This window comes from Neopsephotus bourkii, unplaced genomic scaffold (assembly GCF_033783945.1).
Source record: "Neopsephotus bourkii isolate Nb327-2 ecotype Australia unplaced genomic scaffold, CSIRO-AGI_Nbou_v1 NB_244, whole genome shotgun sequence".
NCBI classification, from domain to species: Eukaryota; Metazoa; Chordata; class Aves; order Psittaciformes; family Psittacidae; genus Neopsephotus; species Neopsephotus bourkii.
In genome coordinates, this window is record NW_026900754.1 from 451,093 (window position 1) to 464,916 (window position 13,824).

General features: G+C 45.6%; 1 protein-coding gene across 1 annotated transcript in view; it reads right to left on the bottom strand.

Annotated features, from left to right (window-relative positions):
- Nucleotides 1-289: 289 nt before the first annotated feature.
- The window catches only part of TMTC1 (transmembrane O-mannosyltransferase targeting cadherins 1), a 139,956-nt gene continuing 126,421 nt past the window's right edge, over nucleotides 290-13,824 (bottom strand). Inside the window, exons 13-20 of the mRNA XM_061345846.1 lie at nucleotides 12,916-13,024; nucleotides 7,046-7,148; nucleotides 4,209-4,344; nucleotides 3,283-3,427; nucleotides 3,032-3,169; nucleotides 2,545-2,667; nucleotides 1,379-1,456; nucleotides 290-640 (exon numbers count right to left, since the gene is read on the bottom strand). Of these exons, the coding sequence (XP_061201830.1) occupies nucleotides 500-640; nucleotides 1,379-1,456; nucleotides 2,545-2,667; nucleotides 3,032-3,169; nucleotides 3,283-3,427; nucleotides 4,209-4,344; nucleotides 7,046-7,148; nucleotides 12,916-13,024 (973 nt within the window). The 3' untranslated portion in view covers nucleotides 290-499. The remainder of the gene's footprint in view (nucleotides 641-1,378; nucleotides 1,457-2,544; nucleotides 2,668-3,031; nucleotides 3,170-3,282; nucleotides 3,428-4,208; nucleotides 4,345-7,045; nucleotides 7,149-12,915; nucleotides 13,025-13,824) is intronic.

A 13,824-nucleotide genomic window follows, 5' to 3' on the forward strand; every position in this document is an offset into this window, starting at 1 on the left:
TGGCCACCACTTCCTCAGCATTAACCCCTTGAAACTTTTTTATGTGACCATTATGACCATTTTTCCCGGCTCAAAAGGACCAGGCAGCACTTGCAATGAAGCCCGTTAGTGGTGCTTTATGTGAAAAATATGAGCCGATGTTGAGTAATAAGAGGTGCTACTTCACCCCTGCTGCAATGGATGAGTGCTTTGTCTCCATGGTTTCCCCAGTGACAACCAAGATATTGAAGGTACACATCCCACCCAGACTCCCAGTGTGCTTAAAACGGGTCCAGCCTAAACAAAAATCTTGATTAAAGGAAGGTTTTCATTCATTCTCCAGCATGTCCCACAGGAGCCAAATGTCTCCTGTAACTTTGGTCAAACATAAGCATGCATTCATAATCTGCCTTCCGTAAGTCTGAGTCCTATCAAAGTTCCTTCAGCATCACTTCAAGAATAGGCTTCCACCATAGTCTTCTCCAAGGGACATGAGTTTCATTCCACTGATGACTGAATGCTATGTTTGGTCTTTCTCCTGGATTTCCTGAAACCGTTTCTCCAAGCGATCCAGTTTGGCCAGGTTCTCCTTCAGCAACTTGCTGTTTGGAACGAGTTGTAAGGCTTTCTCATAGTAGCCACGGGCAGTGATGTAGCTCCCCTACAAAGAAGATGAGTGGCAGATTTCATTTGCATTCCCTGACATGCAAAGTTAACTCCTTGGGAATGGTGAAGACCGTAATACACAGGAAAAAGAATGTATAAAACCTGATATTGTTAGGTAAAAGGAATACTTCTTCATTATGAAATGGATCACAGAGTGCCATTAGCCTAAATTTGGTCGAACACACAGTAGATTTACATTTGTCTATTATATTGTACCAAAAGAGTTAATTTCACTCAGCAACAGGATAGCTTGAGGATATCATACAGTGTGACTCCTTAAGACCCAAATCATAATGATATGCTAAAATATTCAAAAAGATAAGCAGTCATGGGGCTGGCTGTCTATTTCCATAATTTCATGCCAGTATTCTGCATTAGACATCTTTATTAAGTTAATTCCATAGAGAGGAATCTTAAAAGTCAACTCACGGTGACTTTTCTCTAAGGTAGGTAAACAACTGAAGCAGGAAAGCTTTAGAGATGGGCACGTTGTTCCTTGCAGCCTGCCCTCTTAAAATATGAGATTTACATTACAAGATAGATATTCCAAAGCAATCTGGTTGGGAAGTTCTAGTTGGGGTGAGCAGACTTTCCTCCCTTTTTGGGTAAAATATGTCAGGGACACTCACTGTTCACACACATGCAGTTCTTGGCAGCCTGAAACAAATTTGGCTTTCTGTCCTGAGTAGTAGTCTCTGCACTCTCATCTTAAGGAAAAGCAAAACTGTCATACCTTGATGTGCTCAATGCCTCCCATATTCATCCAGGCCTGTGCTTGGTCCGGGTTGAGCTCCACAGCCTGTTTATAGCTCTATATAAATATGAAACATTTTTAGGTTAAGAGTCTGAATCTCCAAACAAAACCAGTGCTGGAGGGGAAAGAGAAAGTTTCCTCTCCTGAATCCATTTAAAATATAATTTCAAATTCTTCTCACATACAATGCACAAGCTGATTTTCAGCTTCCTCACAGCAGAGGCAACATAATACACTGCTTCACTGCTGAGCTCATCTTGAAGGTTTTCCCTGCCCACAGTACCATATGAGGAGCCACGCCAACCCCTGTGACTCTCTCTCTGCACCCTGCACCACTGGGGTCTCCTGCACATCAGGGTCATTTCCTTGGGCAGGTGCCTGCCACCCACAAGCCATGTGTGGGTTGTGATGCTCCTCATCTGCAAGGCTTTGGAGCTGGCAGCAGACTATGGTACAGTCACTTGTGCAGAGGTTTCACAAGGACCTGAGGGCAATGCTACCCCTCTCCTCTGGCTCCACCACTGTGCATGGGAGAAGGAGAAGCAAGGACCTCCTGGAATCTGTCAAACAACATCATTTCTATGGTGTCACAAAAGGAAAGAATTCAAATCAGAATTAGACATCTTGAGGGGTATTGAGAGTATTCAGAACTGTCCCACTAATATTCTGTACTATTATTTAATGCTAACATAATTTCTGAGCTCTCAAGCCTACTGCTCCAAAGCATAAGCCAGCCTCTTAGCTATCAGGTAATAAGGTGAGGTATAACAACATGGTGGGTTCTCACAATTCCCCATGCTTCCAGCTGAGCCACCTGGGGTTGGCCATCACTGGGAAGGGGGCTGGGGCTGGATGGACCAAGGGTCTGGTCAATAAGAAAAGGCCTAGGCTCCTCCATAATCCTACCATGATTCTGTACTAAACCTCTAAGAGCAGGGAGCTGTCTTTCCACACAGGAATAAGGAAAAATTTGCAGCCAGGTCTGGCAAAATGAGTTGCCCCATAGCTTTACCTGTACCACTGCTGAACTGCTGAGCTCCCAAGAACAACAGCCAGGGTGCACGCTCCAGGGAGCATTAGATGCAGTGACCTAACTCTTATCTTTAAACCTACAAAACTATCCACAGGGCTTAGAGCAGTCGTACCTCAAAAGCCTTGTCAAGGAGATTCTGTTCTCTTAGCTGGTTTCCTTTAGTGAAAAAGAGCTCTGATATGACTTTTGGATCCTTTGGTTTTAGCTGAAGAGCTTTTTCTATAGCTTCAAGTGCCTGTGAAAATGCAAGAGGATGTTGTGTTACTGTATTCTGTGCATTCACCACTAGGCCTCCCAGCAGAAAAGTTACCTTCCTCCTTTCCCTTGTTTGCCCCACACCATTAACACACATGGAAATGATATTTTATATGCTTGTGGCTTAGTGGCAGTGGGGCTGACAGCAGCGGGAGCAGTAAGTAATAAAAACCCCACATTGCTTCAGTCCCAGTATCTAGATAAAAAGGAGGGTTTAGTAAAAAAATTAACCCACTGGCTGTGCACTAAGGCATGTGACATGTCTCTGGACAAATGGAGTGTAAAATTCAACCTGAGCTCTGTGTGTGAACCCTCAGGACAACGGCACTTTGGAGCCCTGGTACCTTAGTATAGTGCTCCTGCTTGCTGTAGATGGCCGAGAGAAGGCGGTAGCACTCCAGACACTTCACATCCTCATTGAGTATATGGTTTGTCATCTTTTCAGCTTCCTTCGTCCGCCCCATCATTGCTAAAACCTGAGCCTACGGAGCCACATTATAAAGGGTTATGGCATTAAAAAGCTCAGCCCTCCTTAATAGATGATGCTGCACCCAGTGGCTGGTGCTCCACTTCCGTGGTCTCGCCCCACACTCACCAGTGCCAGTCGGATCTCTTTGTTTGAAGGCTGCAGTGATCCTGCTTCTCTGTAAACCTGCAACGCTTCTTCATACCGCCCCGTGTTGTAATACAGAGCCCCCAGCGGGGACAGGATTTCAGCCTTCCGGGATACCTTCAGTGCCCTGGAATTTGGGAAAAAGAGATGCTCTGGGTGGTGTGGGGACCAAAGCAGAAGAGCGAGGTGTGGCTTGTCCTGAGATAGAACAGCTAAGCTCCACACCCTGCTCATCCCACCCTGAGAAGCATAAGCTTAAGGTCTCTTGGAGGGGTAGGCATGCCCACAGCAGCAATCTCTCTGGCTACCTGAAAAGGACAGAGGACCACCTCCAAAGTGCATCAGGAGTGAGAATGGCTGATGGTGGCAGAAACTGGGAAATGTGAACACAAATCAGGGTGCCAAAAAGGAGGGCCCCTCCCACCCAAAAAACAATCCACCCCGCTGCATACTAGGAGTCAGAGCCTGCCTACTGGCACATTTCTGGGATGGGTTAGAGCTCCTGATGGTGTCAAAGTTTTAGTGGTGATCTGTGCAGCAGTTATAGCTGTTACTGGTGCAGCACACACAGACCAGCTTCAAGAAGGGTGGGAGTCCTTCTAACAACCTGTTCATGCCATCAAGGAACCTCCGACTTCATCTTAAGAGCATCCCCCAGCCAAAAGCAGCAGTGTGTCCATCCCATGGATTGGGAATGGTACAGAGAAGTCAACACTTCCCGAGTCTGTGCTGATTCTCCAAGCATTCCTCAAAACTAGCCAAATAACCAAAGGTAAATCTGGAGATTTACCTGGAGGTTTTTATCTGGATGGAGAAAGAAACATGCGCTGACAGATTCGATTCATCAGAGGGTCTTTGGCAGAGACAAGCCTTACAGGGGGAAGAGAGAAACCGTTCCAAATTCTTACCTCTTATACCACACTTCAGCCTCTTTGTTCTGCCCCAGGGAGCGGTGAAGCCTGCCCAGGTTGACCATGGCTACGTGGTGAGTGGGGCTCAGGTGGATGGCCTGCTTGTAGTGGGACACAGCTCGCTCAGGAGCCCCTGGAGAGAAGCACAGCAATTAAACTGGTGCATTAAAAAAAGCCTGTCACAAATTCAGCAGACAGTGATTCTGTGGGTTCTTCTTTCATCTACTGCTCTGTGCATGGGAACCATTTTGAGAGAGAAATACTGCCTCAGCCTTTTGCAATTCAGCTGTTCAGACTAATAGGCTCCAATATTCAGAGACGACCCCGAGAAGTAGATTTTCATGGGATGGACTGTTGCAAGTCAAGTCAATTGTTGCAGCAATCATGGGAGATACACCCACTGTGCTAAGCACAGATCCCACCCCAGAGAGGGGGCTGCAGCACATGTCCCATCTCCTGGTAGACCACGCTTCCACCCTGGCCCACTGGAGAGAAAGGCAACACAGACATGGAGAATAAGCCACCCAGTATACCCCACAAGCTCACCAGAACTGCAAATAGTTTCAGGTCTTCCCAAACAGAGCTGATTCTTTCCACCTCTGTTGGCTGACCCTGCTCAGTCTCTGTGCATTGCTCACCTGGACTGGGAGTAGCTGCCAGTGACAAGCTAATTCCTACCTGGGGACAATGAATCCCAGACCAGAGGTGTCCAGGTGCCCATTTTGGATCATGTAGGCACCAACTCCATGTTGCAGAGGAGCCATTGGGTGGCACTGCTTCCCTGTGTGACAGTGTGTACTGGTGCAAGGTCCCGCAGTCCATGACATCACCGAGCACCAGCACAAAATACAGCACGGTGCAAAAGGCAAGGCACCAGACCACGAGCCCCAAAGCCTAAAGTTGTATTTCTAACACTATATTTTTATTTAGCTAAGTAATGGCTTTCCTTGAAAAGGATCTTGAAGCGCTTCCTTCAGGCAGGGCCTGGTGGCTACCTACTAAATAAATTAATGGAGCACAGTATAAAGTTCCAGCATTCCATCAGCAGTGTGACTGTCGTATTTTTAACCCCTGTGCTCGTTAAATTGGTTTGCACACTGTAGACCAGATAATCTCCTGATGAAAACCGATACTTGCAGAGCTTCGTTCACCAACAAAGCTTTGGAGTATTGGCATTTTTTGAAGCCGAATCACTTCACAATGTATTTAATTCGATTTCTAGCTGGAAAGCAGAATTTGAAAGCAGCCTGTGCGTGCTGGGGCACTGAGCATCTGCTGCCGTGGGAATTTTATTTTCATAGCTCTTCAGATCTTGTTTAGTTTCGCTGAGACTATCTCTGTAACATAAAAGTAACAGTGACACCTCTCAGCACCTCCTTTACAGGAGAGAGGAGGAACATCTGTAGGGAGGTTTAGAAGCACTTAAGATTCATCAAAGGCCAATGATGCATCTTTCAAGGTAGGACTTTTTCAACACATCCATCAGAAGCCTTCATCTTCTCCCACCTCTGGCAGATGTTTCTGGAGAGCACATGTACAAAACATCCTGGGAAGTGGCTGGGTGTGCACCTTAGTCTGTAAGTCAGCCACTGCCTCCCCTGCTCAACACACAGGGGTAATGTACATCGTTAAGGGAGATGAATGTCTACGACCACTGCAGAGCTGTCTATTATGGCTCCCGGGAGCTGACACTTGCTGGAGGCTTGTTGCACAGTCCTGCAAGTTAATTGGTGTGGTGCTTCTCAGCATCTCCCTGTGCCCGCTGGGGAAGAGCCCAGCCTGTGATAGGCTCAATACCAGCTGCTTCCTTCATGTATTGTCATGTCTCCAGGAGGGTTATTTACACATAATGCCTGAAGTACCAGAAGTCAGTGGGTTTTTTTCTTCTTGTTTGTGTGTAGGGAAGTGTAGTAGTAAACCAGGAAAAGTTAGTTTTCACCTTGGCACAAGTGCAAAAAACAGAAAGTCCACTGCAGTGCATTTGGACCACAGTTTTTGGCAGGAAAAGGGCAGCTTATCTGGGATGGCAAGCAGAGATAAGCACAATGTCAGTGTGAAAATACTGAGGAATTTCTATTATTTGCAGTCTTGCAGGGCACAAATTCAGAAACTCAACATCTGTTGCTAATGCTGAAATGTCCTTTTTGATTATGAATGTTCATTTTGCTTTCGTGTGTATTTCACACTGGTACTACAGAAGACCAGTGGCTGAGTGTCAGCTCAGAGGCAGGACAACCAGCTGCAGACTGATGGGTGCCACTGCCTGTCTTCCCAAGCGTCACAGGCACAGTGGCAAAGGGGCAGAATGGGTAGTAACCAAACACTTTAAGCTTACAATATTTCACCACTGGGTCTCAGCTCAGATGGTTGTTGTTTAAAAGCCATGTTTATTTTTATAGTGGTGGCACTCAACCTTTACAGTCAAAGAGCTGCTTTGTCACCGAGCAGAGTTGAAAGTGCTCCAAAGACCATAACTATCCACGTGTGTGCCTGGAATTCGGTTTGATGTGGCCATGCTTTCCTGAAGAAACAGCAGTATTGTCGGGCTGCTGCCCATCTCAAATTGAAGACGACAACCGCCTGTACAAAGATGCTGAGAAACACTGAAGGGAACAGCTGGGCTGAACGCCACTGCCACACAGTGCCTGAATTGATTACAAATTCCAGTACACTGTGCCATCTTGATAGCACAGGAATATTTATTTCCAAGCTACAGTGGAGGCACATCTATTGCTTTGGAAGCTTTTCACACCCTTTCAGATGCATCCTGCTGAATAAAACAACTCAAAGCAAATAAGGCAGAAAGGGCAAGTTCCTTGCTGCTTCTCACTTACCGGTATCAACCAAGAAAACACCATAGTTGTTATGCAGATCAGAGCTCTCTGGGCAATTTTCTATTCCAGCTTTATAGACCTCTTCTGCTTCCTTAAGCCGTTCCTTAAAAGAGAAGGAGATTTTTTAGCCATGGCAGAAAGAGTGTCAGCATCATTTGCTGTATGTGGAGCTCAAGGTCTGAGCTCACCCCACTGTCTAGGATGCCAGAATTTTACCCCATGACATAGATGAGGTATAGCTCCCATCTGGTACCCCAGAGCAATTCAGATAGCCTTCCCCCATACGTTTGCAATTGGAGCTATCTGTGAAACAAAAATAATAGCTGGAAAAGGTGGGTCCTGTGCAATGTCAGTGAGCCCCAGCTGGGCATGTACCCAGCCAGGTAATACACAGCGACAGGGGTCGTGTTGGTTCTGCTGAGAAATATCTGTCATCTGGGAGCTGATGTATTTTCATTTATCTGTTTAATGAGCATCTCGCTGGCTAACTTTTCCCCTCTGCAGCTCTGCTATTCTATCCCTAGGCAGCAGGGAAAACATAAGGAGTGAAAGCTTGGTGCGTGTGATGCCTGGGGGACGGGGAGCTCTACAGGGAGACAAGGGAAGCTGGAGGAGGATGGGGTGCAATGGAAGAGTGGGGAAAATCTGACAGATCTAGATTAAAACCAGGCGCTGTCAATGCATGAGATGTAAGCTCACTGGGATTGATGGGATGTGCCACCACACTGATTCCCAGGTGCACTGAGCCCTTACATTTTGCACAGATTTAAAGGGCATTGATTGGTGCTGAGCATTTCTGGAAAATACGGAACTTTTCTTTGGGAACACCCTGCCTACAGAAAGTGTACCAGAGGCTGTTTGCTCTCTAGCCTGAGCTACAGGCAGCCTGGTCCTGACATGAAAATGAGGTGTCTCGTTTGGATAAATAGCAATTTAATAAACTTTCCATTTCCCTCCAGCCAGCCAGAGCATGCCCACTGCCTGCACGCTCACTAGCATGGCTTATGACAGTCGTCCTCCCCTTCTTAACCTCAGAGGCTTGCTGTTGCATGTATTTATGGAAGGAGGCTGTGAACAGCAAAGACAAGCAGAGTGCAGAGGGGTGTCAGGCAAGCCTCCAGCACCAAAGATGCTTTATTCTATTCTTTCCCTGCCGTGGAGTGGTATAACCCTACGGCAACAGACTCCAGAGCCCCCTGACGATGCTCCCAAGCAAAATCAGCCATCTGGGTCTCCACTGTGGAGGGCCAGGAGCCACCAAAGCAAACGTCCTGCCTGGCAGCTGAACCCACACTGAAATAAAGGGTTGGTCCACTCCCAGCTATGGACTCTGCTCTCCCCAAGCCCTGCAAATCCTAGAGCCTCGGGCTTTCTCTGGATTTAAATGGTGTACCTGATGGCAGCTTTGTTCTGTAGCTGATGGAATGTGTGGGCTCCTTTCTCACCTCGTATTTCAGAACTGGGGAGCTGGAATTAATCGCATTGGAAGAGTATGACTTGATGAAAGCACAGTTTGCCATGGTTAAGTGCTTTCACATTTACATGATAAAGGTCAGCCAGCAGAAAAGATAGTGTGTGATAAAACACAGAAACACATTTTTAAAAAGTGCTTAAGTTTGGACATTTTGGGTATATTTATGTGAATCTGACATCATTATCCTGAGGGGTCAGGAAAAGTGTAGCTATCATCAGCATTGACTAAAATGAAGAACAATTTCTTGAGCAAGCATCTGTGTTACCAAGACATTAACAAGCGTATTTTCAAAGATTTCTGTATTAGTTTCTTTTCCTCTGATTTTAATTTTCAGTCAAGGAATGTGGCTTTGTGTGCACATGTGTCAGTTTTCTTCATTTTATTTACTGACCCTAAACCCAACCTTTAAAACACGGAAGGGCTGTGTTAAACTGGATTAACAGTGTCCCATGGCAAAACATTCACACTCACTAATACTGAGCACTTTGAGCATTTTCATCATGGTTGCATTGCTTTTTTGGCACCTGCATGCTTCAGGCTCAGCCCAGAGTCTAGGATGATTTCTCTAACAAAGTGTTTGCATTAAGCACAGTCAGAAATCGGGATGGGTAGGACCAGTTTTTTGTGCCAGAGTTTTCTCTCTCACAGCATCTCCTCTTCTTGGAAGAAATGCTCTAAATTCATCAAGGCTTGATTCTCATTAACGGTTTATAATGCCACTCCCGATGCTCATGAAACATTCATCAACCTCACAAAATGCAGAAGATTGGCTTAAAAAAAGTATGAGATTTTTATGATATTAAATATATTATGCATGTGAGGATCTCTCAGTTAAACTCCAAGGGGTTTAAGTCTGGTTTTTCATGGCTCAATTTTCACACACACACACACACACACACACACACACGCTGGGAAGAAGGTGCTGTTCAAGTGCATCAGAGGAAATCCTGGAGAACCAGGAGAGTTGTGAAAATAGCAAACAAAATGTTTGATTTCTGATATTAGCACCACTGCAGTTATCATGGAGAGCAAGGAAAACAACAATACATTGTGATCAAATTACAACACCAAGTAGAAAAAGTAGTAAGAAAGGCAAGCCTTTGGTGACATGGGCTAGGGTGAGGCATCCTTGCCCATGGCAGCGGGGTTGGAACTAGATGACCTTAAGGTCCTTTCCAACCCTAACTATTCTGATTCTGTGGTAAAAGACACAAACAAACCAAACTGTTTTATACAATGTGGCAGTAGTTTTTTCCATGTCATCTCTGGCTTCAGAACCAACTGTCAAAGAGAGAAGAGGGCAATTACATCGAGTTACAGGCTAATTCTCTGGTTCATGGGACATTTCTTTTAGCAACACTTTTTACATCCGTAGGAAAAAAGGGCCAATAAGCCTTATTTTGGATTCATTGCCCTTAAGATAGGGGGGAACATGCTGTGTGGGACCAACCAAGGTAATCCTGGCAATAGTTCACTGAGCCACATCCACGTTTCCTCCCTTCTTATCCTTAGTGCAAAGCTGGAGAAGCAGCAGTTTGTCATGAGCACGGTCATCTCGTGTGAGTTATTTAATGCACCACTTATGACACTTCAGGCCCTTTGTATCACATCCCAGTGTTTACTGCATAAACTTCATGGCATCACAGATATCCTTCAGCTGTGAGACAGACACTGGGCCACAAGTAGACAGAAAGACACATTCGTCAGTTTTAGACAGTTTGGACGTGATTGCTTGGACAAAGTGGGAAACCCAAAACTGAAAAATGGGATCCCATCATCATCCTTTGGGCTGGAGATACCAAAACTTCTGCCCTTACCCCTCCAGAAAGCACACAGCATTAGGGTTTGATTCTGCAGCCCACAGCCATGGACAGCAGCACATGTTTGTAAGACAGCCCTTACTGCAGTCACTAGGATGAGTGTGTGAGGCAGAAGCTGCACAATCAGGTAGTCATTTGCTGTGGTTGAACGTGAGAAGCTGTTAAAAGCCTGCAGGAAATAGCTATTTTCTGAGGGAATTGTACTATCTCTTTTCCCTACCACTTACTCAAGAGGGTGAACAACCTATATGTAAGAGTAGATGAATTATTGCTGGACTTATTAATGGCATTTGCTTTGGGCAGAAGGCCTCAGGGCTCTACAATCATTTTATTGCTCTGTTGACCTTACAATCGATGGTTCTAATTAATAAATTCAATTAATATTAAAACCAGGTACTACTGTGGAGGACTCATTTCCTATACTTGCAGAAGACTATTGACAGCTTTATTCAAAAGATAGTTCCCATTCAGCGAGTCTGTTCTTTCAATTCATACACTGTATTTCTGTGCCCGTGTAGCTGACATTGACAGTATTCAAATATTTCATAGAAACCTAGAATGGTTTGGGTTGAAAGTACCTCAAAACCATCTAGTCCCAACCCCCTGCCATGGGCAGGGACACCTTCTACTATATGAGGTTGCTCCAAGCCCTGTCCAGCCTGGCCTTGAACACTGCCAGGGATGGGACAGCCACAATTTCCTGGGGCCTCAGCAGCCTCGCAGGCAAGAAAATAATTTGATAGTAATTTAAAAGGGAAAATAAAATAGCACCTTTTTTTAGTAATCCACATATATCATACATGAGTTTTGCAGAGTGCCTACATCATTAAAGAAACCTAAATCAGAACAACATCTCTGCTTCTAGTTTTGCTGACATTTATCCACTTCCCTTACAGAAAGGTTTCACTAACCAGATCAGTGGAAAACAGTGAAATAGGATACATTTCTGCTTTATCTGTATTTGCATTTGGCAATCTTTATAGAAAGCTTTAGCACACCATGCTATGGAACAGTTAGATTTGAAACCTGGTGGAGAAAAAAAACAGTTTTCAAAGGTTTGTAGAGGTGTGCTGGAGCTGTGCAGTTATGAGGGCCTTGTCACCCAACCCTGTATCCCCAAACTGGAGCCACTGGCTTTGGCCAAAGCCCATGGGAGCAATGCCCAAAGCACAGCATCCCTCATCTCCTGCTGCAGGCATGCAGAAAAGCAGGGCTTGGTGGTCTTAACATGGGCACCCACACTTTGTGGCTTCTGAACTCGGGCATTTTGTGCTTCAGTTTCCCTTTTTCTCCATGGGGGCAATATTTCACCTCACAGGGACCTTGTAGAAATAAATTACCTAACTACAGGGAGCAGGGGGAGCCCCAAGTAATGAGCATGGGGAGCAAGCCTGAGAGGAAATGAGTAATCCTGCCTCCAGAGCACAGCCTTTAACCGTGAGGTTAAATAAAATATTGAACAGCTGTTCATTAAGAGCAACATAAAACTAATCAACCTTCCCATCCCCTGTATGTGATCTTCTACCACAGTAATGAAGGGCCATATCCCGATGCATGCATGCAAGGGGCAGAATTCAGGCTGCAGAGCCCACCTGTTTTTTGTCATTTCCTAGCTTTGGAGTGATTTATTATGAAATCTCAAAGTTACTGTCATGGTTTAAGCCCAGCCAGTAACTCAGAACCATGCAGCCTCACTGACCCCCTTTTTCTCTCCCCGCTCCTGAAGGGATGGGGAGGAGAATGGAAAGAATGCAACTCCCACAGGTTGAGATAAGAACAGTCCAGTAACTAAGTTATAACACAAATCACTACTGCTACCACCAGTAATAATAATTATAAGGGAAATAACAAGGTGAGAGAACACAATTGCTCACCACCTGCTGGTCAATACCTAGCCCAACCAGAGCAGCGATCTGGCTTGCTGTGTAAGTCCCCCCAGTTTATGTACTGGGCATGACGTGCTGTGATATGGAATACTTCTTTAGCTGGTTCGGGTCAGGTGTCCTGTCTCTGCTTCCTCCCGACTTCCCGTGCCCCTCCTCACTGGCAGAGCATGAGACTGAAAAAGTACTTGGTCGGAGTGAACATTACTTAGCTACAACTAGAACATCAGTGTGTTATCAGCGTTGTTCTCCAGCTAAAGTTGAAAACACAGCACTGCACCAGCTACTAAGAAGGAGGAAAAAAAACGCGCTATGGCTGAACCCAGGACAGTTACCTATGTAGGCATGTGTGTCTGAGGGGGAAGTGCTTGCCTATTCTGCTGTCACAACAAAGTACAATGGATTAAGACTTTACCGTAGACATGGGGAGCTGCAGAGAGGGTGTTTACTCACAACTTCAACAGTGATTTAATTCAGAGCCACATCATGTGGGTGTAATTACTCACTGCAAATCAGTTGCCTCCCATCCTGAAAAAGTCATCTCTAACGCAACCTGAGAGCTCTCGGCAGACAGTGGGGGGACCCATGCCTGCATGCAAGGTGAGGGTGCTCTGCTGGGATGCGCAGGAGGTGCTGCGGCTGCACTGCATACACATGGACAATAGTCACAAGAGTTCAAGTGATCACCACTACCTGTTCGGCTAGCAGTGAGGCCAGGCTGGAGTAAGCATCCGCAAACTCTGGGCCATACTTAATGGAGTCCCGCAGTAAGATCACAGCTTCCTCCTTCTTCCCTTGGGACCTGCACAACAGGGAAGGAGGGAAAGAAAGAAATGTTCCTGTAAGCACAGGTTTCAATCATCCCACTGATTAACTGCTTTAAAGAGATGTGAAAGTCCCCAGCTTGACCTTTTCAGAAAGACTAAATGATTCACTTGTGCATCGTCTCCACAGAGTGCATCTCCTCAGCCCATCACTATTTCCATATGTTATTTTCAGGGATTGGGAGAACATAGGCTTTAATGAATCTGTTGTTTGGTCTTCTGTTCTGGTATCTGTCATACTGAGCAACACACGATGATCCTAGTGAAGACAAAACACTGCCCAAACCAACTCATTCCTCAGCCACACATGCTGAAGAACAAAAGGTATTTTTATTGCTTGTTATCAGGGCAAGCAGTACAGGCCACATGCACTGTGTGTTGAGTCATAACCACTAGATTTTGTAAATTTCTCCAGTGCTACCATACATATCCTCTCAATATTTCTCTTTATGGCAAATATATCACATTCTTACGCATTCAACCCATCAGGAGTTAAAGGTACATAAAGGATACGATAGCAAAAGTGTCCCCAGGCATGAAGTACTATGCAAGACCCTCCCATCAATGTCCTTGGGAAGTCACATGCCCTACAGGAAGGGATGCTGTCAGGGTAACACCAAATTTGCAGTCAGCTTCTGAAGGTCTGGCCGCAGTCATGTCACTGATGTCCTGGGAACAGGCCATTTGCTCTCATCAACCCTGCTCACATCAGTAGGTTGGCGACACCAAAACATTTGCATTTTCCTAAAATCCCCCCCTGCATGTTCCGAGACAATGA